This window comes from Neoarius graeffei, chromosome 17 (genome assembly GCF_027579695.1).
Source record: "Neoarius graeffei isolate fNeoGra1 chromosome 17, fNeoGra1.pri, whole genome shotgun sequence".
NCBI lineage: Eukaryota > Metazoa > Chordata > Actinopteri > Siluriformes > Ariidae > Neoarius > Neoarius graeffei.
Window position 1 is genome coordinate 20170170 of NC_083585.1, and position 25858 is coordinate 20196027.

Sequence of the window (25858 nt, forward strand, 5' to 3'; positions counted from 1 at the left end):
CTCTTCTAGCGGTTATCTGAATAATAAAATGAATCGCAAGGTGCTCTTTTTTTTTTTGGGCTGTTTTGGAAGCTCTTTTGCTTTGAGAAACCTTTCACCATACAGGCCTGTGTACACAACCACACCCTCTCCCTGGATCCCTGTGGGAACGCGCAGCGTGTGCAGTTCTCACCCGTCTTCACACATGTGCTGTTCCGGAGCTGGTACCCGCTGGGACACTGACACTGGAGCTCTCCTGAGGGCAGTCTGGTGGTGGCTACTCCATCTGGACACACACAGCTATGCCTGTGGCCTGGCCGGGGCAAACACAGCAGTGTGCATGGCTGATCTGCACATGCATTATGACCTGTAGAGAACACAAACACAACTGAGATAGGAAAAAGACAGAGGAGCTTCTCAAATATGTAGTTAGTAAGTAATGTTACATGGCTTTGACATGAAAACTGAAGCAGTGCTGCTCTAGCGGCTGACCTCTGGCTTTGCCCTTATAGAAGATTTTAAGGTCCATGACACCGGTCAGCCTTCCAACGAGGAGCTCGCTCTTCAGTGAGCCTGATTTAGGTGCCTTGAAGATGCCCATTCTTGACCAGTCATCCCAGTAGAGGTCATTCTGTTGAGGCAAATTAGTAATGATTTTCTCAACCCTCTGGGGTCTGACGGTATTTTCTGGCACTAATGATTTTGGTATGCGCCGATTTTGATGTTAATTTCAACAAATCCTAGCAGTATTTTCAAAGTCATATGACTTTTTTTGTATTCAGCACAAGGTCAGCTACAATAATATCTCTGTAGTGTGCATGTTATGATTGTCTCATCTCAAATCATTATCTCTAGCCGCTTTATCCTGTTCTACAGGGTCGCAGGCAAGCTGGAGCCTATCCCAGCTGACTACGGGCGAGAGGCGGGGTACACCCTGGACAAGTCGCCAGGTCATCACAGGGCTGACACATAGACACAGACAACCATTCACACTCACATTCACACCTACGCTCAATTTAGAGTCACCAGTTAACCTAACCTGCATGTCTTTGGACTGTGGGGGAAACCGGAGCGCCCGGAGGAAACCCACGTGGACACGGGGAGAACATGCAAACGCCACACAGAAAGGCCCTCGCCGGCCACGGGGCTCGAACCCGGACCTTCTTGCTGTGAGGTGACAGCGCTAACCACTACACCACCGTGCCGCCTGTTATGATTGTACTTTAAAAAAAAAAAACAGCTTAATGAAGATGTTGTAAAAAGCCGTTTTAGAACTGTGTCGGAATGTGTGAAAAACCATGACCTTACCCTTAGGAATGTATCAAGCACAAAAACTTAAATCTCATCTCATTCTCATCTCATTATCTCTAGCCGCTTTATCCTTCTACAGGGTCGCAGGCAAGCTGGAGCCTATCCCAGCTGACTACGGGCGAAAGGTGGGATACACCCTGGACAAGTCGCCAGGTCATCACAGGGCTGACACATAGACACAGACAACCATTCACACTCACATTCACACCTACGGTCAATTTAGTGTCACCAGTTAACCTAACCTGCATGTCTTTGGACTGTGGGGGAAACCGGAGCACCTGGAGGAAACCCACGTGGACACGGGGAGAACATGCAAACTCCGCACAGAAAGGCCCTCGCCAGGCACGGGGCTCGAACCCGGACCTTCTTGCTGTGAGGTGACAGCGCTAACCACTACACCACCGTGCCGCCGGTTATGATTGTACTTAAAAAAAAAAAAAAACAGCTTAATGAAGATGTTGTAAAAAGCCGTTTTAAAACTGTGTCGGAATGTGTGAAAAACCATGACCTTACCCTTAGGAATGTATCAAGCACAAAAACTTAAATCTGCTCCACTGATTTGGAGGATTAACTGGCCATCAAAAAAATTATGTCCTATTGTTTTGAGATAAAGGGTTGGCAGTGGGAGGGGGATTCAATGAGAAGGGTAAAAAATTCCATTCCATTCAATGAAAAGAGTGAAAACCCTTCACACTGCCAACTCTTAATCCCATCAGGTCATGTGATCAAAACGGTTTGGCACAATGGGTAAGGTCATGTTTTTTTTTCACACATTCCAACACAGTTCTAAAACTGTTTTTTACAACAGCTTCATTTATCTGCTATTTGACTTTATTTTGGTATTTGACTTGATTCAGTGCGTCTTGAAATGAACTCTTGTATTATTTTACTCAGTTCAGAGCCACAACCAACTCTGTTACACAGTCACTCTGTAATTTTGCTCCCATGCCAACTCCAAATTTTACTCTCTAAACCCAAAATAGTGCAAAATTAACAATTTTTGAGGAAAATACTTTTGACTCTGGAAAAATTGCTCAGTCATTTTTTCCTGTGTATGCACTACAGCGCACACATATCAACTGATCTGCTCATCAGAAATAGGAGAAATATTTACACTTACTCGAGTTGATCTTCGGCTGGATCGAGTTGAAGTAAAAATAAAAACGAAATTTTAAAAAAGGCACCGCTCATCATCAATGTCGCAGTTGTCAAGATTGAATTGAATCGCTGTCCTGAATCACCCGAAGCGTGTAAAATCCGTGTGCCATCTCACAACAAGTTTTACCTCCAAATAGCCTGAACTATGGCTGACAGATTTTATCCCGTTTACGGTGGGCGTTCCCACCATGAAAAAGACACCAATTGAAACTGAAAGAGTGAAAGTGATTATCATGCCGTTACCATGTGAATAGTCTTTTATGAATGAGTAAGTGGGCGCTCAGCGCTCCGACTCCGGTGTGACTGAGTAAAGTGACTAGTTTTATGTTTCATCTAATTTCGGTAATTTAAAAACTATAATATTATTTGGCAGCGGGCACATAGGAAAATGTAAAGTATATAGTTTCTGTCAGTATGTTTATCATGCTTGTATGATAAAAACTCGTGAAGATATTTATCTCAATACATGACCTAATCATTCTAAACCTGTCGAGCTTCACTGGCGAATCTCTCGACCACAAAGGGTTAAGTCGTCTGCCTACGCGGAAATGATTTTGTCGGACGTTTTGCATAAAGTTTTTATTGATCGAGTTTGCAAAAAAATTAGATAAATAAAAATGCTTCGTTTCTCAAAATCCAATGAATGTGGATATAATAAAACCATTATTCCACGTAATCTTGTCAATCTCACTGCTACGCGCCTCGCCTCGTTGGCTATTAGCTCATGTACGACTTGATTTTGTGGAATAATTGTTAATTTTATATATATATATATATATATATATATATATATATATATATATATATATATATATGTGTGTGTGTGTGTGTGTGTGTGTGTGTGAGAGAGATAACGTTATCCAGGGACAAATGTCTGCCCGGGGGCATTTTGAGTTATTGACAGATTCAGAAAGTACAGTTTCTAAGTTTTCCAATGATGCCTTCCATGTGGAGATCTGACAATATTTGAAGAATGTGTGGCCTTTTGAAAGTGTATACTTCTTAAAACAGAAAAGGGAGAAAATCGCCCTCAAAGTTTTCCATCTCAGCTACTCTGGGTGTAGGGCGGGCACATAATGGTGCTCATTTGCATGACATTAAGGAAAGCCCTACCCCCTACTAGCTAGCACGATGCTACTTTCATGTAAACAAAGATCACCACGTCAATTTTCCTTCCATGCAAAGTATGCCCAACACAATTATGAAGTACAAAAATAAGTCCTAAAGTATACGTTAACGTTTTGTGGGTGAAAAATTACTCACACCGTTAGAAAGAAAGATAGCACGATGATGACACAACTAACACAACACTAGTTTCATGTAACCAAACCACAACACTCTCCGTTACATGCAAAAATAACCACACAGCCTTAGATTAATAAACTTACCCCATCAGAAAGAGAAACGGCGCCTTGCACACACCAATGCCTCCGATGGAATGTAATCCTAGAACACCTCCTTTTGGTTGTGTTTTTTTTGCTAGAAATGGTTATCTCCGATGTAAATACCGTGTGTCTGTTTGCTTCGTGGTGTTTCAGCTCCTCTGCGCTCTGTTTAACTTGCTCATTCCATAGTGAAATCACACGCCTGTATGCAGCTTAAGTAGCCACGAGCTCAGCTCGTATCATACAGCTGAGTCACGAAAAAAAACAAAAGACTTAAATCATCATGTGAATGGCCCATATGGTAATTTACCCACACCCCCCAGCAGGCTACTGTCCTGACAAAAAGGAGACAATTTGCAACAAAAAATGTATGCTTTTCCAACAAAACAATCTATTATCTGAAATACTGATTGCATTCTTCAAGATCTCAACTTGCACATGATGGAAAAAAACAAAAATCACAAATTTCGAAAAAAAAAGCTTCTTTTGCGATTATCTCGGATTCGTTTCGGCCGACATGCGTCTCTGGATTCGGTGAGGTGTCTCACACACACACACACACACACACACAAGACTTGGATTAAAAAGTTAGTGTTTACTGTAAAGTACTTTAACAAAACATCATTAATGAATTACTTATACAAATGGTGAAACGAATTACAACAAATCATGAAAAGTATATTCATTAAGAAAGGTACCTTCGTGTAGGCTTTACCTTAAATACCGCTATAGCGTAAGGATGTGGCAGCCCCTCCATGAGCACCGTGCGCTGTCCCCCGGTGAAGTCCGATCTCTCAATGCGGTCTCCGTACGCTTCGGTCCAGTACAGCCAGTGCTCGTCAGTTGTGATGCCGTTGGGCCAGCGCACTCCGTCTGACACGATGCGGGACACGTTAGAGCCGTCCATCCAGCTGCGGTATACGCCGCCTGCTCTGTCCCCCCAGTCCGTCCAGAACATCAGGCTAACAAACGCAACATGATGCAGCGAGGTCAAAATCAACAGGACAACTATTGGGAAACAATTTTTTACAGGGACACTTTAATTTTAGAAGAAACTTAGGACTACAGGTGAACTCCAGCCACTCGACAGAACTGATTTCAAATGCGTCCAGGGTTTATTTTGGAATAAAATTCAAAACTGAAATGATACTAGGTTCATAATTTTCGTTGATGTTCCCACGATACACAGTACTGTGCAAGTCTTCGGCACCCTATTTTTTTTCCTCATACGAACTTTGTTATAGATTTCTATTTTATGACTTCTACATTGAGTCAAAAACATTACAAAAACATTGTAGAGTCCAAACGTTGGTTTATTTTCCAGCACAAAATTAAATGTTACAGAAAAAAAATGCGTATATCTGAGCAGCACATTCCATAAGAGATCACTTTTCAGATGAAAAAAGAAAACATAATGAAGGCTGCTGGGTTTTGGTGCAAAATGAAGAAGCGAGTGTGACGGTCAAAGTGTCCAGAAGAACTGGGGCTGGTTCTGTAAGATGCTCAGTAAAACCTACAGCTCATTTCCGCATAAAACTGCACTCACTGGACCTCAGACTACTATTTTTTTTTTTAAACCAAAGGGTCGTCTCACGCCAAATATTGCCTTTGTTTCATTTATTATGGCTTACTGATTACTGTTTATAGTATTTTTTCATGTTGAAACATTTCATTTCATTATTTTATTATTTTTTTTTAAAGATATTTTTTGGGCTTTTTTTCACCTTTATTGGTAGTGTAGAGACAGGACAGGAAATGAGTGGGAGAGAGAGACGGGGAGGGATCGGGAAATGACCTCGGGTCGGAATCGAACCCGGGTCCCCGGATTTATGGTATGGCGCCTTAGCCACGACGCCCCCCATTTCATTATTTTTTAAACCATTTTTGGTCGACAGCATTTCTTTACATGACTTTTGCATAGTGCTATAATTGAATAGAAATTAAATCAAGAACATTTTATTCCCAAAAAAACTAATTTATTTTCCTATTCTTTTTCAACTCAAATATTCCTTTTGTGGGGTGGCACGGTGGTGTAGTGGTTAGCGCTGTCGCCTCACAGCAAGAAGGTCCGAGTTCGAGCCCTGTGGCCGGCGAGGGCCTTTCTGTGCGGAGTTTGCATGTTCTCCCCGTGTCCGCGTGGGTTTCCTCCGGGTGCTCCGGTTTCCCCCACAGTCCAAAGACATGCAGGTTAGGTTAACTGGTGATTCTAAATTGACCGTAGGTGTGAATGTGAGTGTGAATGGTTGTCTGTGTCTATGTGTCAGCCCTGTGATGACCTGGCGACTTGTCCAGGGTGTACCCCGCCTTTCACCCGTAGTCAGCTGGGATAGGCTCCAGCTTGCCTGTGACCCTGTAGAACAGGATAAAGCGGCTACAGATAATAAGATGAGAATGAATTATTATTATTTTATTTTCTTAATCACCAACAATAATTATTTACCCACATTTGTAAAGGTTGGAGCAAAATAACTATTGTTATTATTAACTAAAATAATCTTTTTATTAAAAATCAGAAAAGATTATAACACAAAGGCGTTTTCTTAATACATTTCTTGCGAACATTTCTACAACCTCCAACTACTTTCTCTTTTCTTTAGGGTTCAGCAGACTGTCAAGAGAGAGCTCAGATTTCTTGTTGAATCTATTTGTACAGTCGATCGCACAACAGCTCCTTCCCATTTTAGATCTTTTTTTGTGTGTTTTTGTGGCATTAGAGCTGCGTTACTTCCACCCAAGCTTATAGTACTCGAGTCTGACTCGGGCCCTGATTTTAAGGACTCGTGACTTGACTTGGATTTGAGCACTGATGACTCGGACTCGTGCATTAACTGCATTCGGACTCGTAAAATTGGAGACGAGGATTTAGATTTTTTCTTTATTTTTTGTAACATGCCATAATAATTTGCCATAAGATATTTATATCTACATTAATCTTTATACTAATTTTGTGCAAGAGTGCCACACCTGCGCGCCTTGGCGTGTGCATCAGATAGACTTGCACGCAACGTAAACGCAATCAGCGCACCTGTATAAAGAGTGTGAAAACACACTTACTTTGCGAAGTATTGAGTTGCATTGCTGATACATTACTGAGCCTTATTTCCTTGTTTGGTTTCCTGATCCCTGATTCTCGTCTTTGATTCTGCCGAGTCTACGAGAGCCTGTTTGTGTTTCACTGTTTTACGATTCTGCCTGCCGTTCTGGATTGTTTACCGTCTTCACTTGTATTAATAAACACACCTTCTGCACTTATATCCATCTCCCAACCATCTCTGACAGAATACTTTGCACTCCCTGACAAAGAGAAGCACATTCACCTGTTCATACGGCATGTTCAGGAACAAACTAATGGCACTAAAACAGCCGCCGTCAAATGTTGCGGGTGGAGTCTTGTTCTCGGACTTGACTCGAAATTTTTTTTAATGACTTGGACTTGACTCAGACTTGAACACTCAAGGTTTAGTGACTCGACTACAACACTGCTTCCGCCGAGGGTGAAGTCACATCTATTCCTGCTATGTTACATTACTGCACCCTCTGCTTTCTCATCTCATCTCATTATCTCTAGCCGCTTTATCCTGTCCTACAGGGTCGCAGGCAAGCTGGAGCCTATCCCAGCTGACTACGGGCGAAAGGCGGGGTACACCCTGGACAAGTCGCCAGGTCATCACAGGGCTGACACATAGACACAGACAACCATTCACACTCACATTCACACCTACGCTCAATTTAGAGTCACCAGTTAACCTAACCTGCTTGTCTTTGGACTGTGGGGGAAACCGGAGCACCCGGAGGAAACCCACACGGACACGGGGAGAACATGCAAACTCCACACAGAAAGGCCCTCGCCGGCCACGGGGCTCGAACCCGGACCTTCTTGCTGTGAGGCGACAGTGCTAACCACTACACCACCGTGCCACCCCCTCTGCTTTCTAAAGAACACAATTACAGCTCGGAAAAACTAAATGCAAATTGATGATAATTGCAGCTCATTTTTTTATTTAAATCACTTTACATCGTCAAATTTGTATCGCAATTTATCGTTACACACCATCACTAACTAGAGGTTTTATATACTAGCCGGACTGCTTTTTGAAACTTCTAATCTTGCTGTCTCCACTACTTCTGTGTTGGATTTCTCAATAATACAGTACGACACTTAACATGGCTGGAAAACAGTGAGTGGCAAAGGAAACTCTTGCCCTTTTTTTTTTCGAAGCCAACAACAAAACCTGACCATTAGAAAGCTAGATGGAAGAGCAAATGATTAAACCCCTTCTGAAACAAAATTCTCAAATAAGCCCAGAAATCCCCATACCTCTCTCCAGGCATAAGGGCCAGGGCTCGAGGATGCTCCAAAACGGAAGAGTTGACCAGGGTGCATCTCAGATCCCCATCAGGATTTGAGACCTGAGTGAGATGAGGCCATTGCATGGTACATCAAAAACACTATGGTGTAAAAGATACGGCATATTTTCTCTCTGATTTACCTCTATCTTCTGAGAGCCAGCATCGACCCAGTAGAGAAGTCGGCTGACGGGGTCAAAGGTCAGAGCCTCGACGTTCTCCAGGCCTTTCCTAACAATCACCTCCTGGCCCGAACTGCCATTCAAACACAGCCTCTACAGACACACAGAGAGATGGAGCGCTTCAAAGGGCTGTTTTTCATGCACATGAATATTAGCTCGCTCGTAATCTTGTAATGCTACATAGCCACATTACCGTTCAAAACACAGAAGGTGAAACATGTGCTCTTTCCGAAGAAACTAACATGTATATTTAGGCATTGCCTAAAAGCGGCGCTCCCGATGAGTGTAAAATGTGTTCGTAAATAATCCCACGTTTAAAAGAGCAAATTAAAAATAAGTGCTCGATAAAAACACAGCTATCTTATGTATGTATGGGGAATGCTATAGCCTAAAGGTTAGAGAAGCAGCTTTGGGACCAAAAGGTTGCCGGTTTGACTCCCTGGACCAGCAGGAATGGCTGAAGTGCCCTTGAGCATTGCATTACATTACAGGCATTTAGCAGACGCTCTTATCCAGAGCGACATACAACATACCTGGAGCAGTTAGGGGTTAGGTGCCTTGATCAAGGGCACTTCGGCTATTCCTGGTGTTCCAGGGAATTAAAGCTGCTTCTATAGCCATTATTAGGCCATGGCTTCTCCTCTAACTACCGCGAGTTGGCCTAGTGGTTGGCATGTCCGCCTCTCGATCGTGAGTTCTACTCACGGTCAGGTCGTACCAAAGACCATCATAAAAATGGTACCTACTACCATCTGGCAAGACACACTGCAATATAGATGCGAGTGGGGATTCAAACTCTCACAGTTACCAGAGGAATAGCCCCCCCACACACACCGTAACCCTCGTTGTATAGGCGAGAAGCCGAAGGCTATGGAAACGGAGATCGTCACCGTCCGAGCATGGTGTAGGAAAGACTTTAGACTCTTTTTTTTTTTTTTTCTCTCCCTCTAACCATTAGGTTAGACACCTAACCCTCTACTGCTCCCGAGGTTGCTCTGGGTATGTTGTACGTCGCTCTGGATAAGAGCATCTGCTAAATGCCGTGAATCTAATGTAATGTAAATAAAGATACAAATTTCATCATCTGGTGGTCAAGTGTTTGAGATGCGTTCCCTTGCACTTACGATCGGGTTCCCTGTGGTGGTACACGTACGTCATTTGTACGTATGGACAGACATCAAAAGCCATCTAATACCCTGTCCACACTAGGGATTTTGTACCGATACGAAACTACTTTCGTACCGCAACACCTGTCCAGTGGTATAACTGTGTCGGTACGAAACCCACAAATGTATGAGTTTCGTACCGGTACAGTATCGGTACTGTAGCGCTTCGCTGTAGTGTGGACAGATGAAGCAGCTCTGTATCGATACAAATATAATGCGCATGCGCAAAGTCACACACCTCAATCGATGTCTTCGCTGAATAAAATAGTGAAGAACGGAGATTCGTTTGTTTCTTTCTCAACTGCCTCGCGCGTTTTATACGATTCGACTGAATAAATGACCACCAGAAATACAGACTGTACACTGACAACAAAAAGCACACACACGTTGTTTCATCCGTCATATATTCTCGGAAGGAAGTTACTCGGTAACCACGGAAACATTTCGCGCACGCGCATTTCAACTACCGTGAAAGAAAACCGCAAACATTTCTCGCTAGTGTGGACAGATGCACTAAACTGTACCGGTATACTTTGTATCGATACAGTTATACCACTTTTGTACCGGTATAAGTGTGAACACAGCATAAAATCAGGTCGATGCATTACCATATTCTTTTAAGTACGTAGCTTTTGTTTCCGCTAAAAACAACGACTGTTATGTGTGAAAACCCCAGGAGATCAGCGGTTTCTGAAATACTCAAAAAAAAAGTCCATCTGGCTCAAACCAACACCCATGGCACAGTGTAAGAAAGTCGCACTTTGAGATCACAATGTTTCCCGTTCTGATGTTTGAACATTGTGAACATTAACCGAAGCTCGTGATTTGTATCTGTGTGATTTTATACATTGTGCTGCTGTCAAAGGATCGGCTGATTAGAGAACTGCATCAAACAGCGGGTGGATGGGTGTGTGTGTGTGTGTTCCGAATATTCCCTCACAATCACAGTACACGGCTGCTGAAAGTGCTCATACCTGTATGGTGTCGAGTGAAATGTCGGCCCAGTAGAGGCAGTTCCTCTCGTAGTCAAAGTCCAGAGCCACCGCCTCACGGAGGCCTGAGAGAGGCAGGGGCTGGTCCACACCCGTAGCCAGGTCATAGCGGTGGATCGAGTTCCTCACGGCGTACAGGATGAATTCATTACTCTCTACACGCCCCCCCCAAAAAAAAGATAAATTTGCTAAGTAATGAAAGCTTAAAAATGAATTTAATTTGTCGGCCTTGTGAGTCGTCATTAGGTAAAAGACACACACACATAGCTCTGATTTTGATTAAAGCACTGCATCAAGCACAGCAAGCTGAAAAGCACGGTAGAGTGCATACCTCCACCAAGCCACATATCATCAACATCAAAATCAAATCACTTGAAACCTAGAAGAACACTAAAGCCGTACGCCAAGCTTCATCCAAATCCGCTCACTACTTTTTGACTTACTTTGGGAACAGGCCAAAAAAAATTAAAACATCTTGGATCCACATACATATTTGGATTTGCATCAAAATCTAATCAATTGTTCCTTGGCCCATGGTTCACCTTTCCTCAAAATGACATCAGCATCTGTTCGCTACTTTTTGAGTTACGTTGGGAACAGACAAACAAACCGAGGCGAAAATACGACCTCTCCCAACTCAGAAGGCGGAGCTAACAAACAAGGCTACGCATCGTTGTTTCAGCGCTACAAACTTTGGCTGAAGCACAGAAAGGTTTTAACTCTGTGGAGTAATTAGTGCGCACGGATGACAAATGATATTTTCAGAATCAGGAACGTGGAAATATGATGCACACCTGGCAAAATAAGCTATAATTCAAAGCTGTCATTTAGCATAATTATTCAAACGTGGCTACGTGTTAAGAAGGCTGGCCAGTCTCAAATAATATCTTTAATGTTTAATACAGAGAGAGAACACCACAACTTACAGCCAAAAACTAAAGACCCAAACATGATATGCGATAGTAGAAACTCTGCGAGAAGAGAATATCAGTCGGCGTATCAGACGCTCGCCGGCCGTGCTGTGAACATGCAGATGCTCATCTATGTTTCCAAATCAGTCATTGCTTCACGCTTGAATATTTTCTACCATAAATACCATCATTAAAAAGCTTATAATCTTTGCTTTCCAAAGAAATGTATCTGGTTAAGATCTGTTCAGTACTTTGGGAGTAACGGCAGGTTAAAAGTTGGTACAACAGAGTTCACTCTCTGCTCGCGGGACGTCGGGAAACTGCCGGTGATTTTCTTTTTGAGTCACGGGAAAGCGCTCTCTCTCTCTCTCTCTCTCTCTCCTGATCGGTTTCCGACTGGATTACTCGTAAGTATCAATCAGATAACTTTTATAGGGACGTTCTCTCGCTCTCACTGTTTCTGATGAAGGATTCAGCAAAATTTTCCGTCTGCTAGTTTTGATGTTATGATTCACGGGAGACGTTGAAGTGAGTTTTCATCGCTTTACCGACTTATTTTTTCAAATCAAACTGATTCATGTAAATAAATAACTATTTTAGAATATAACTGGAGTTGTTTTGATGAAAAATATTGAGATCTTAGTGGTCGGAATGAGATTTAAAAAAAACAGAAGTCAGAAATGCGAGTGTCAATTTCAGTTCAGTTAATGTGAATTATTTACTGGATGTGGATCACACAGTTTTTTCGAGGTTCGCCTTGAAACCTGTGAATATTATCATTTATATTCTTTCATATAAACACTAGTAGGCCTTACTTTTGAGAAATACAAAGGCCTACAGAGCACAAAGAGGGGATTAGAAATAATCTTTTATTACTTTTTTATTGAGTGTACTGATTTAACTTTACCTAATTAGCATAATTAATACTAATTAAATACTAATTTGTATAATTTGTTTTTAATAATTTTTCAAACTTTGTATTCAGTATACAACCATCTATGTTCCTGCCAATTTCCATGTAAATATCTTGAAAAATAGAAAAGTTATTAAGAAAAAAAACATTTGATCTCATTGGTTAATGAGGCCCATTTTGGACCATGTGATCCTCGGACGGAATATTACGGCCGTTTTTTAAAAATTAAGCCGTTTTTTCAATCTTTGATTTGTAATATCTCAAGAACGGAAAAACATATTTTAATTCTGTAAAAAGTATGTTGTTCTGCATTCAGTTCTGAATTCAACGAGAGCAGTTTCAAGCAATTTGGATTGAATTTTTACCCGATATGCCGACTAATAATCATAAACTGATTTGCTGCCCTTAGTGTGAATTAATGTAACTTATTTTTTTCGCGGTGCGGTTTCCATCAAATCCTGCGCTCTGATTGGCTGGCGAGTGGGTCCATATCTCACGATACGGACCCTGGTTACGGACCTCTGGCAACTCGCTCGTTCACAACAACAAACATAGTAGAATTTTTTGTCAACATTTATCTTTTTTTAATAAGATTTATTTATAAGATTATCAAAAATCTTATAAAATTTTGCCAGCATTTCTCAGGAGAATAGCATTAATTTTACAGCATGGATAGCGATAACGACAGTGTTCACAGTGAAAGCGAGTTTTACTACCCTGAGGAAGAAGAAATAAAAGAAAGCATTTCAGGAGAAAACTAAAAACCTGTAACTGTTGCTAACGCCGAGCAAAAACATGGCTGAATCCTGAATGACTCCTATTTGTATAAATAGGGGACTACATAGGCGGCAAAATGTAGTTTTTTCCTGCCATGGAAGTGCACTTGTATACCGAGGAGGAAGCAATTTGCATTACAGCCGTGAATGAGGATTCAAAATGGCGGCTCGGCTCGGTTTTCCCTTTCGGGCGCTCTCGTTTTCTGTTAGAATTTGGGAAAGAAAAAAATAAATATATTATTTACCAGCTTAAGGTCGGTCCGTATGGTGAAATACCGTGACCTCGGCCTTGAACACTGACCTCGGCCCAGAGGGCCTCAGTCAGTACTTTCAAGACCTCGGTCACGGTATTTCATGATCCAGACCTCCCAGCTGGTAAATAACAGATATACAGTGCAATGCAATAATGAGTACACCCTCTTTGAAAAGTAACATTTCACACAATATGACAAGGAACACAAAGATATATTTCCAAAATGTTCCCAGACTAAGTTAAACACAGGTTCTGTTGAGCTTTTGAACTCAAAACAACGGCTAATAATATAACTTAAATGATTTTTATTTCAGTTTTAGTGAAATTTGTGTGGTGCAGAAATGAGTACACCCCACTGAAGGGCTCTGAGTAAAGCAACTTTTTAGGCTACCAATGTGGACCTGAACAAACAATTAACCACAGGTGAGTCTAATTAGTCATTACACAGGTGTTAATTAGGCAGTTGGCTACAAAAGGCTGTTACCTAAAGCAAACCACCCTTTCCCATTTCCTGCTGTCAGCAATGGCACCTCATGGCCAGGAAATGTCTCTGGATCTGAGAAAGCGGATTATTGCTTTACACAAGAGAGGTGAGGGCTACAAGAAGATCAGTAAAGCCTTACTTATCAGTAAGAACACGGTTGCAAAAGTGATCCAAAAATTCAAGACAGATGGAACTGCAGCCAAAGTACAGAGACGTACAGGCCGGCCAAGAAAATTAACACCCAGGCAGGAGCGGCTTGTAATGAGAAAAGTTGAGGAAAATCGGCATGCAAGTGCACAACAGGTATCTAAGGAAGTAGAGACTGAAATTGGAGTGAATGTGTCACGTGACACAATATGCCGTACAGTGCAGCGGAATGGCATGCATGGGTGTCGTCCCCGAAGGAAGCCTCTCCTAAAGCCCAGTCACAAAAAAGCCCGTCTAGAGTTCGCCAGGGCACATGCTGAAAAGGATGAAGGCTACTGGGACTCTATACTCTGGAGTGATGAGACCAAAATCAATCTTTTTGGAACTGATGGCTTCAAAACAGTCTGGCGTCGCAAGGGTGAGGAGTACAAGGAAAAATGCATGGTGCCCACAGTGAAACATGGAGGGGGTAGTGTTCTTATGTGGGGTTGCATGAGTGCTGCGGGTGTTGGAGAACTGCATTTCATTGATGGCATCATGAATTCTCAAATGTACTGCTCTATACTGAAAGCTAAGATGCTTCCATCACTTCGGGCCGTTGGTCGTCGTGCCATTTTTCAACATGACAATGACCCAAAACACACATCTAAGGCCACTGCTGACTTTCTGAAGAGGAACAGGGTGAGAGTGATTCCATGGCCAAGTATGTCACCTGATCTGAACCCTATAGAGCATCTTTGGGGAATACTGAAGAGGCAAGTTGAGCATCACTCTCCATCCAACATCCAGGCTCTGAAAGATGTCATCCTTGAAGAATGGAAAAAGATTGATGTAGCCAAATGTTGTCAACTTGTGCACTCCATGCCAAGGAGACTTGGGGCTGTCATTGCAAATAATGGAGGCCATACAAAGTACTAAATGTACTGGATGTAATTGAGTTTGTTGTGGGGTGTACTCACTTTTGCTCCACCCCACTTTCACGGAAACAGAAAAATATGTAATTTAAGGCATCTTTTCACCTTTCTGCTTGAGTTATAATGTAAGAACATAGTGCAATAAACATCATCAAGGAACTGTTTGGGACATATTGTTTGTGTTCATTTTAATACTGTGAAAAATGTCGTTTTTCAGGGGGGGTGTACTCATTATTGCATTGCACTGTATATATCTGAACTAGCTCACCATACACTCACACACCACTTTATAAGCAAAACCTGCTGAAAACCTGGGAGACATTTTTGAGTGACATGCTGAGATGCTTTTCTGCTCACCACGGTTGTAAAGAGTGATTATACGAGGTACCGCAGCACTCCTGTCAGCTCACACCTGTCAACCATTCTCCTCTGACTTCTGAAATCCACCGTCAAAGCCACCGAGAATGCATTTTCCCCCATTCTGATGTTTCATATGAACGTTAACTAAAGATCTTTACCTGCATCTGCATGATTTTATACACTGCACTGCTGTCACATGATTGGTCGACTGGATAATAACATGAATGAGCAGGAATACAGTTGTGTTCTTAATAAAGTAGCCAGTGAATGTATGATTTGTCCCAGGAAACAGATTGTCGTCCATTTTATTTCCTCAGTTTTTTTTTTTTTTTGCATTTCTTGAATGTTACCTCAAACAAGCAAAAATTAAAGGTTCTGTAACTCAGTGAGGCAATAGCTTTCAGAGTGACTGTTATTTACTAGAGCGGCGGCTACAATTATCGACAGTCCATAATTAGACACCTTTTCAGATTGACCGATAAAAACAATTTTACAAAGGTGAGTTTCAATTCCAACAGTTATTATCGGTTAATTAATCAACCGGAAGACCCGCCTCGCCCTTTGATCTTGTCGTCCGATGACACAGCTCGTTACCTGAGATGGAATTTTTTTGATGAAAACCCGGACGTTCTCATCGCAGGTAAGCACGGTGGAAAGATCATGGACATGTTTTTGCTGATCAAATTCACCGATATTTCATGACCTCCTCGTCGAAACCTACTTTGTTTCTGACTTTCATTTAACAGTCGCCGTTTTGTATCTAAACGCACGTTTGAGAATCACGTGAGGTGTCGATAATAGTGATCACTTTCACCGGTGTCCACCATTATCGACACGCTGTGGAATTAAGGGACATTTACAACCGTTATGGATCGATCTTTGTGTAACATTGTTGAAGTAGATGAAGTACTTTATTAAAAAATAGAAGTGCTGTGATTTATAATCATTTTTCTCTGATTCATAACAGAATGGAATGTTTATAGAGTATTTGGAATCCGATTGCAATAAATAGAATTAGAGCAGAATTAAATCCCGAGCATATACTGTAAAACATTACATGCTTGAAATATTCACGTTTCTCTTCCACTCAGATTTTTTTTTTGCAGTTTGTTGTAAATATCGACCACATATTACAATATCAGTAGACATTTTATATTTTGGTTCGAGGAATGACACGCGACCTTTGACCTGGATGTTCATGCGGTTACAATCTCAATTCCCTGTTGGCGTTTATTGGTAAACTACAAAACTAGAAATTAATACAAACAACAACGAATGATGAACAAAATGCGATCTACGAAAATACTTAGAAAGCGGGTAGAAAGTGGAACAAAAAGATTTTCTGACGCAGGTTAAACATTATCAGTTCATTAATTTACAAACATTAGAATTACTTCCTCATTTACATAAACACCGACATCCATATATTTATATAAAAGATATTTTGGACTAAATACAAGTCTATGAGAAACAAATTTTAAATAAAACTATGTTTCATTCACTTAATACCACATACCGATAATTAAAAAAAAAAATTATAAATAATGATCTGGATGTTGATAATTGTGGAATGGTGCCAATAACTGTGGACAAAGGTGTTGATAATTGTGGAACAGTGTCACGTGATCTGATACGCTAAGTGATTGGGAATCAGCTCTGTTTTTTTTTTCCAGTGGAAGTTTGAGTAATTACGGTACTCATGCACAATTTATGTATGTAAAGTCTTTTCTACTTTTGTAACGGCCAAAAGATCGTTAAGGTGTCGATAATTGTAGCCGCTCTAGTTGTAATAGTTTGAACTTGGAGAGTGATGGGCTTCACCAAGTTTAAATGCCCTAGACACACCAATGATGGACTGTTAATGTCATCACTGCTGCCCCTATGGCCCTTGCTGGCTACGGGAAGAAGGAGAAGAAGTAGTTTGAAATGTTGGCAGTAGTTGGATTTTTTGTGTATTTATGGGACTAAAAAAAAAAAAAAAAGGGAGCAAGAAACAAAAGATTCAAGAGACAGGAATCTGACCTCCGACTGGACATGGGAGCATCTCTCCATCTAGCCGGGCCTCGACATCTCCACCAGTACAGCTATCACCAGGCACTTTTCTGTACCTACACCAACCGAGAACCAGCAAAACATTTACCAAGAGGTTTGGTGATGAACAGAAAAAGTACCGTTTTTCATTTCCTTGCTTCAGATACATTTAAACACTAGGTGGTGCTACAGCTTCAAGACCATCAACTCATGGCTCATATTATTTCTCACAGCCTTATCTCACCCTTTGCTGCGGCGGTACGTCGTGCCCACCGGACAGGGCATAGGAGGGGCGTACAAGTTGCCGGAAAACTCCGGATCAGGAACACACACTTGAAGAGAAAAGTCCTCACTCAGCTTGAAGCCATAATCACTGAGAGACAGAGAGAGAGAGAGAAGCAGAGCACTCTTAGAGGAGCTCTCCTCTCATTTATCATGACTGTTAATCTTGAAAGCAATTTGGAAGAATTTATCTGGCATTCCTCCGGATCTCAAACTGCACAGGCTGGAATTTAGTGACCATGTGAGACGGTGATTTAGTGAAAGAGAACTGAAGGCCAACAGGAGGTGTGTACGTCAAAGCTATAAACCGAACTACTCACTCACTCCGTAGTGTTCAAAGTTAAGAATTACTCCTCAAATTCTGCATTTTCAGCGCAGCTTTTTACGGATTTTCAATTTCATGTACAGGAAATCTGGATGCTCGAGCTGAAACGTATTCCCCTCCCCCTCCAAAAAAAAAAAAAAACTTGCCAAGCACAAAATGCATTTTTTTAAATTATCATTTAATTTAATAACAGCAAAAAGTTATCCCCAACCGGTCCTGTGTGAACACATAATCACCCCTTAATTACGCTAATCCTTGACTTGCGAGTGACGTCAAAGCAAAATAGAAACCCGAATGTCGGCCATGTTGGTGGAGATACAAATGCGGGGTCAAGCGACGTTCCATACAAAACACAGTCACGTGTGCGAAACTCTCTTTGTTGTTCCGCTGCTTGAAGCGTCCTTTTAGCTCTGCCATATCGTTGTGCTGTACGTGGTTGTGGTCACAAAAGTACTCGTGACCGTGGCGCGTTCCGATTTTTTAGAATTGCGTCCGTGATTCGGAAAGAGGGCGAGGAAACTCCGAGGCTTAGTACGGAGAGGAGACGCGCACGGCTGAACCACATCGGCAGGGCTGATCTAACAGAGGCTAAAACCAAAACCGCTCGTGTCTGCAGTGATCATTTTATCTCAGGCAAGATTCAAAAGCTTTCTCGATAATATCATGGAAGAATTTTATTTCGTGTTGCGAGAATTTTGCTACTGTATAAAATGAGCGTTCTCTTGTCGTGGTTGTTATAATTTTAACACGTGTATTACCGTTTCACTTCTAGGAACGCCAGCGAAATTATACGATAGAAACAATCCAGACTGGGCGCCTGCTCAGAACATGGGCTGTGTTTCGTCCAAGGTCGGACTTGATTCTTCGGCAGCCGAACCGGATAGAACGTGATACCTGGGGACTCGATGGCCAGTAGAAGCGTCTTATCTTCAGAAAAGTCTGACTTTTTTAAATAATATGGGTCAAAACCACACATATCGATCTTCTCTTTGTATCGAATCTTCGCTCGAGCGTTCAAATCGTCGTAACACTGAGAAAATTCAGCACTGTTTACAGGCACGCTTTCAGCGGCTGCCGTCCAAGCTGCTTTGAAGATCCACCATCATGGCAGACGCTCATGACGCAGCACATTTTGATCACGTGGTTGCAAGTCATCTATAAACCTGTAGATGCTAAAAAAGGCACCTGGACTTGCTTGAAATCCTTGAGGACGTTTCATCTCTCATCCGAATAGAAAGGCTTCTTCAGTTCTGTCTGGCGAGTGCGGAGTTCCAGGTATTTATTCTCTAGTGGACCAAAAGCAACCCTAAGGAGAGCCGTTGAGGTCACATGAGTCGTTGGCCCTCTCAGTCATCCTGTAGGTGTTAGGGTCACTGGGGTCCGGGTGTGAACGGTGTTAGCAGCCTAGAGGGTCGTTAGGGTGATCTGTTGGTCGTTGGCGCTCTCTGCCATCATGTGAGTCACTGGAGTCAACGGAGTGTGGATTTGCAGAAGCAACTTGCCATAACTGATGGAAGCAAATTGTTCTTTTGATGCTCTAAAATGCTAAAGAAGTCATCAGGAGTCAGTCTGTGATCTGAAGCTAAAGAGCAACTGGATTGTGCAGAGAAATGACGAGCCACAGCAGAAGAAGTCTAATGGGCCTTTTCCACTACCCTTTTTCAGCTCACTTCAGCCCAACACGGCACGCGTTTCGACTACCTCAGAGCGGCGCGACTGGGCTCGCTTCAGCCTTACTCAGCACCCAAAACTCGCACAGTTTTGGAGTGGGGCTGAAGTGAGCCAAACCGAGCCGAGTGGGGCTAGGGGCGTGAGGAGACACTCCCCTGTGCACTGATTGGTGAGGAAGAGTGTCCTCACATGCCCCCACACGCCCCGCGAGCACGCTGGGAACCACCATCTGTAAACACCGTAAACCCGGAAGAAGAAGAATTATGAAGCCTTATGTGCCTTGCCTCATCTATGCGCTCTTGCCAGTATCTCTTGGCGTTGTCGGTGACAACAAGCCACAGCACCAAGACCAGCAACACTAATGACTCCATGTCCTCCATGTTTATTGTTTACTATCCGGGTCGTGAGACTACCGCTTAAAAGCTCACTGATGTCACTGTTTGCGCTGCTTAACGACATCACGTGACGTCCACCCACTTTCGCTAACTCCACCCAATGTGTCCACCCACTTCCAGCCAGCATGGTTCAGCGCGGTTGTAGTCGAAATGCAACCCCAACAGCCCCACTCAGCTCGACTCAGCCCAACTCAGCCGCGTTGGTAGTGGAAAAGCCCCATAAGTCAACCTCTGAACAGTTCAAAAGAAACAAACAAAAGTTTTGGAACGGCCTGACATGGTAAAGTCCTGAATGGAACCCTATTCTTAGATTTCTGTCACGTGATTTTTCTTTTGGTAAAACAGCTGGTGGGCGAGCAAACCAAAACGGCTGCCGTAGCAATTTATGCTCGTAATCTAGAAGCCACTGCTCGCTTTAGATATATTCAGAAGATTGCTGTGTGCAATGGAATCGACCCCTACAGTCTGGGAAAGAAGGATTTGTCATACGATCTCGAAAACTACCCTTCAGTCGAGCTCCCCGACATCTCGAACTATCTGGTGTTGCAGACGTCCTTCTACACCACAAAACAGATGAAAGCGTGGAAGAGTATGGAGGCTTATGACTTTTTGTTGTACGTGGCTGGGTAAAGGACCTCGGGATCAAGTCGCTGCCCAATGAATCCTGGATTGTTTTTGCCCGTGTAAGTGTGGTTAAGCTTTTCGTTCGTGTCTTTACAACGAAGCGCTGCAAGTTGAAGTGTAAACAAACAGCAGTTGGCTTGATTCTCATTTGTGTTGGCTCTTATCTCTCAGCTAAATCATTCACAAAGATCATCAGAAACCCCTTTAAAGACCTGGATCTTAGTTAAACAAGACGGAGAAGTGATCATGGCGCATTGTAACTGTACGGCTGGGGAAGAATTTTGTCGCGACCTTCATGCATATGGACTTTGTGAGGAGTCAACGAATAAACAGCTGGGGACTTTAGCACTTCGTGACTAAAAAAAGTAGCGTAAAATAACGACACTTAGTAAGAAAAGACCTTGGAAAACACTAAGGCCAGAGCTGAGAGGGATACAAACCTTTCACCAAGTGATCACTGCAAACTCGAGCATGCTTCGACTCGGCTCCCTTTGATTTCCCCGAGAGGTTCAAAAGCCGCTTTTCTCAACGTCTTTTTGTGAAATCCTGTGTTCGTTCACCCTTTTTTATTAATTCATGGCGAACCCTGAAGAAACTTTTATCAGCTTCACGGTTTGATCGATTCGAACAACCTAAAACTACGCAAGCGTAAGGCATTTTTCATGCGAGCAATGCACCTTCTCCGTACAAACGCTTTGTCAACTGAGCTTTGGAGGACCACCAGCTAAAGTTCTGAATAACTAATGAGGCGGATGTGACGTCACGTCACATGAAACCCAAGAACTGAGACGCAATGGCAGGACCCGTTCATCCTCAAAAGCTCTCCAATGTGGATAAATTAAAGGAATTCCGCAAAGAAGACTGGGGATGGTTCATCCACAGCTATGTAAAACACTGGTCTTCAGTTATCGGAAGCACCTGGTTGCAGTTGTTTTTGCGAAACCTGGACCAAGTTTTGGGGTAATTACGTTTTCATACGGGTCATATAATAATGGCAGAACCTTTTTCCTTCTGTAAGTGAAATGATCGTTTAAAAATCGTGTTTTCTCGTCTTATATGAGGATTGGAAATGGGCCCAGCTCTACGGGGGGGGGGGGGGGGGGGGGGGGGGCAAGGGTGGGCCTGGCCCACCCACCCAAGGGGAAGAGAGAGAAAAAACAAGTCATATTTATTTATTTACTTTAAATATTGCCCCCCTCAAAAAAAAAAAAATTCTTCCTGGCCCACCTTGTCAGTGTGAGTTGGATCCGGCCCTGATTGGAAACCATTTCTTGTAACAAATACGCAGAAATGGAGGAAATCATGAGGTGGCAAATACTTTTTTTTTTTCCCCACTGCACTGTATCAACATTTATAAAGCAAATTACCATTCGTAGTCCTGACGCGTGCAGGAGCAGTTGGACAGGCTGACCGGTCGATCAAAGTCTTCGCCGTTGAAGCAGGTTGCGTGTGGCGAGCGACGCTTGAAGAGCAACTCGCGGCCCAGAACGCAACCGTTTCCTCGCTCATCAGATGGAGACCAGGGTTTATAGTCACCCTCAGAGCATGGCACACCTGCAAATAAAACACAACCGATTTAGAGCTTTGATCCACAAAATGATGTGTACTGCGAGAGGAAAAAAAAACAATCATTATCATTAGATAACTGAAAACGTAACATCTGTTTGCATTTTTTATTTTAATTATTGTGCAAATCACACAATGCTGGAAATGAATGTCGAATACACCGACCTAGTGCGTTTGTCATAAAACTAAGACTGACTAAATTAAGATTAGAGTTGCCACCATAAAAAAATAAATAAAACTAAAACTAAAAAAAAAAAAAAAAAAACTCGAGGCCCTGAGGGGACCTTAGCCATGAGGCAAGCTTCAGTTGGAGATGAACTGAAGGCAACATGAAAAGAAATACATGGCGAATGAAATTTTCCATCCTCACCGAGCACATCGCTGACGTTGACCTGAAGAATGAGCCAGCTGTGTGTCTGATCAGCGTAGGAGCCAAAGATAGTGAAGATGGTGCTCTTTTCGCCCGGCTCGGTCAGCAGCTGGTACACGTAGACCTCCTGCTGGGAGAACTGGAACTCGTTCCATGTCTCGCCCTCATTAGTGCTGAACCTGCGCCATACAAAGCCTCAGGAAAAGGAAAAGCACTGCAGCGTTTGTCTCTCCCCTGCTCTAACACATCTGAGTCATCTTCCAAAACGTACTCCTCGCTTGTAGTTTGTTTCTTGTGGTCGTGTAATGATGGCGACTATCATCAAGTGTCTGGTTTTGCTGAAAAATGGAAGTGGCTATGCAGAGCTTCTAAATCTCTTGTTAAACACAAAGTAAATAAAGCACTAATCAGTGTGAAAATGGCTGTTTCTCTATATATGTGCATTTAACTAGAGATCGTAAATGACAGGATAAATACAGTGTCTTGCAAAAGTATTTGTCCCCCTTGGTGTTTGTCCTGTTTTGTCGCGTTACAAGATGGAAATAAAATGGATTTTTGGAGGGTTAGCACCATTTGATTTACACAATATGCCTACCACTTTAAAGGTGCAAATTGTTGTTTTATTGTGACACAAACAATAATTAAGATGAAAAAAAATCTGGAGTGTGCATAAGTATTCACCCCTTTTGTATGAAACCCCTAAATAAGAGCTGCTCCAACCAATTCACTTCATAAATCACATAATTAGTTGATTAAGATCCACCTGTGTGCAATCAAAGTGTCACATGATCTGTCACATGATGTCTGTATAAATCAACCTGTTCTGGAAGGACCCTGACTCTGCTACACGACTAAGCAAGCAACATGAAAACCAAGGAGCCTCCAAACAGGTCAGAGACAAAGTTGTGGAGAAGTATAGATCAGGGTTGGGTCATAAAAAATATCCCAAACTTTGAATATCCCAGGGAGTACCATTAAATCCATTATAGCAAAATGGAAAGAATATGGCACCACTACAAACCTGACAAGAGAAGGCCACCCACGAAAATAAGAAAACACATTTGGTGTTTGCCCAGTAGCATGTGGCAGACTCCCCAAACACATGGAAGAAGATTCTCTGGTCAAATGAGACTAAAATTGTTCTTTTTGGCCATCATGGGAAACGCCATGTGTAGCGCAAACCCAACACCCTGAGAACACCATTCCTACAGTGAAGCATGGTGGTGGCAGCATCATGCTGTGGGGATGTTTTTCATCTGCAGGGACAGGAAAGCTGGTCAGGACTGAAGGAAAGATGGATAGCACTAAATACAGGGCAATTCTGGAGGAAAACCTGCTTGAGTCAGCCAGAGGTTTGAGACTGGGACGAAGGTTCACAGTCTAGCAGGACAATGACCCGAAACATACTGCTAAAGCTACACTGGAGGAGTGGTTTAAAGGGAAACATTTAAATGTCTTGGAATGGCCTAGTCAAAGCCCAGACCTCAATCCAACTGAGAATCTGTGGCATAACTTGAAGACTGCGGTACACCAACACAACCCATCTAACTTGAAGGAGTTGGAGCAGTTTTGCTTTGAGGAATGGGCAAAAATCCCAGTGGCTAGATGTGCTAAGCTAATAGAGACATACCCCAAGAGACTTGCAGCTGTAATTGCAGCAAAAGGTGGCTCTACAAAGTATTGACTTTGGGGGGTGAACACCTCTGCACACTCCAGATTTCTGTTTTTTCATCTGAATTATTGTTTGTATCACAATAAAACAACAACTTGCACCTTTAAAGTTGTAGGCATGTTGTGTAAATCAAATGGTGCTAACCCTCCAACAATCCATTTTAATTCCAGCTTGTAATGCGACAAAACAGGACAAACACCAAGGGGGGTGAATACTTTTGCAAGACACCGTGTATGTTTTTTTTCCCCCCATTTCTATGCATCAAACAGTAAATAATAACTATCTGTTGCTAGGAACTAATATTGGGAACGGGAAGCTGCAGAAACATCAGGCCACCTGTGCCATAGGATTGGTCCAAGGAATCATTCAAGCAAATTATTTGGATTTGTTGCCTCACCACACAATACCTAATTGCCTAGAATTAACAAAAATCTCAATTCACTCCTTGTGCTGTTGTTTTTTCGCTTCCTGCGGTCACTGAACTCACAGCTCCATGTTGTGCACGTACAGTACCAGTCAAAAGTTTGGATACACCTTCAAATTCAATGGCTTCTTTATTTTTATTAATTAAAATGCACTTCATGTCTTAAAGTAATGATAGATGTCGTTTCTCTTTACTTCGCTGAGCGCTTCTTGACATAATATGGATTACTCCAGTTGTGGATGGAATACAGCTATTTACTGGATGTTTATTATTTACTGTTGGATCTCAAACGCATTAAAGCTAGACGGCCTTTCAGATTTTTCAAGTGTAGGTCAGAAAAATAATTTTCCCCGACACACAATTATTTTTATTTAGTGGACCAAAAGCGACTGAATTCGAATCACAGACTTCCAATTTTATTTGTTTTTTTAAATAGAACAATTAATGAATTTAAGGCCACATGGCCCTAAATTCTCCGCTATTTTTTCCTGCTTCACCATGACCCAATTCAAGATACTACATCATGCATGATGTGGTGGGCTTTCCCTGTTCACGCAAGGCATTGTGGGATACAAATTTGAAACAGGAGAGAAAAATGGAGGGCGTGAGTGTGCGAATGAAACGTGAAAGACCGACTGCAGTAACGGAAAGAAAGCGAGAAGAAAAGACGTTATGTTCTATACGAAGGAAAGGAAACGCAGGACCAAACTAATAAATATCAGCGCTCAGTGAGCACCTCGGTGTGATCAGCTGTTCGTTTAGCGACAGAATGATGGAACTGTCAGTGCACACTCAAAGGTAAACCTGCGCATGCGCACACACACGGACTTCCTCTGTCTGCTTGACTGCACGAAGCGAGCGATTTCATGCACATTATTTGCTTTAATCCCCTCAAATTAAATAACTTCCCAGCCACAGGATGGCCTGTTTTTTTGTGAGATATTACAGAAATAAACAGATATCACCATGACCACATTTCAGACGGAACTAAATTTCACTGATTTTATGAAATCGAAAGGCCGTCTCGCTTTAACCTAACTGCATGTCTTTGGGGGAAACCGGAGCACCCGGAGGAAACCCACGCAGACATGGGGAGAACATGCAAACTCCATACAGAAAGGCCCTCGCCAGCCACTGGGCTCGAACCCGGACCTTCTTGCTGTGAGGCGACAGCGCTAACCACTACACCACCAAGTCAAAATACAGAAAACCCTATTCAT

The 25858-nt window shown here is 42.5% G+C and overlaps 1 protein-coding gene across 2 annotated transcripts in view; it reads right to left on the bottom strand.

Moving 5' to 3' along the window:
* sorl1 (sortilin-related receptor, L(DLR class) A repeats containing) overlaps nucleotides 1-25858 on the bottom strand; it is a 219033-nt gene that overhangs the window by 65303 nt on the left and 127872 nt on the right. For both annotated transcript variants that reach the window (XM_060943822.1, XM_060943821.1), the window contains exons 13-22: nucleotides 22543-22721; nucleotides 21974-22160; nucleotides 17554-17682; nucleotides 17301-17386; nucleotides 10503-10675; nucleotides 8324-8455; nucleotides 8152-8243; nucleotides 4549-4795; nucleotides 472-610; nucleotides 173-346 (exon numbers count right to left, since the gene is read on the bottom strand). In XM_060943822.1, coding sequence (XP_060799805.1) covers nucleotides 173-346; nucleotides 472-610; nucleotides 4549-4795; nucleotides 8152-8243; nucleotides 8324-8455; nucleotides 10503-10675; nucleotides 17301-17386; nucleotides 17554-17682; nucleotides 21974-22160; nucleotides 22543-22721 — 1538 coding nt within the window. The remainder of the gene's footprint in view (nucleotides 1-172; nucleotides 347-471; nucleotides 611-4548; nucleotides 4796-8151; nucleotides 8244-8323; nucleotides 8456-10502; nucleotides 10676-17300; nucleotides 17387-17553; nucleotides 17683-21973; nucleotides 22161-22542; nucleotides 22722-25858) is intronic.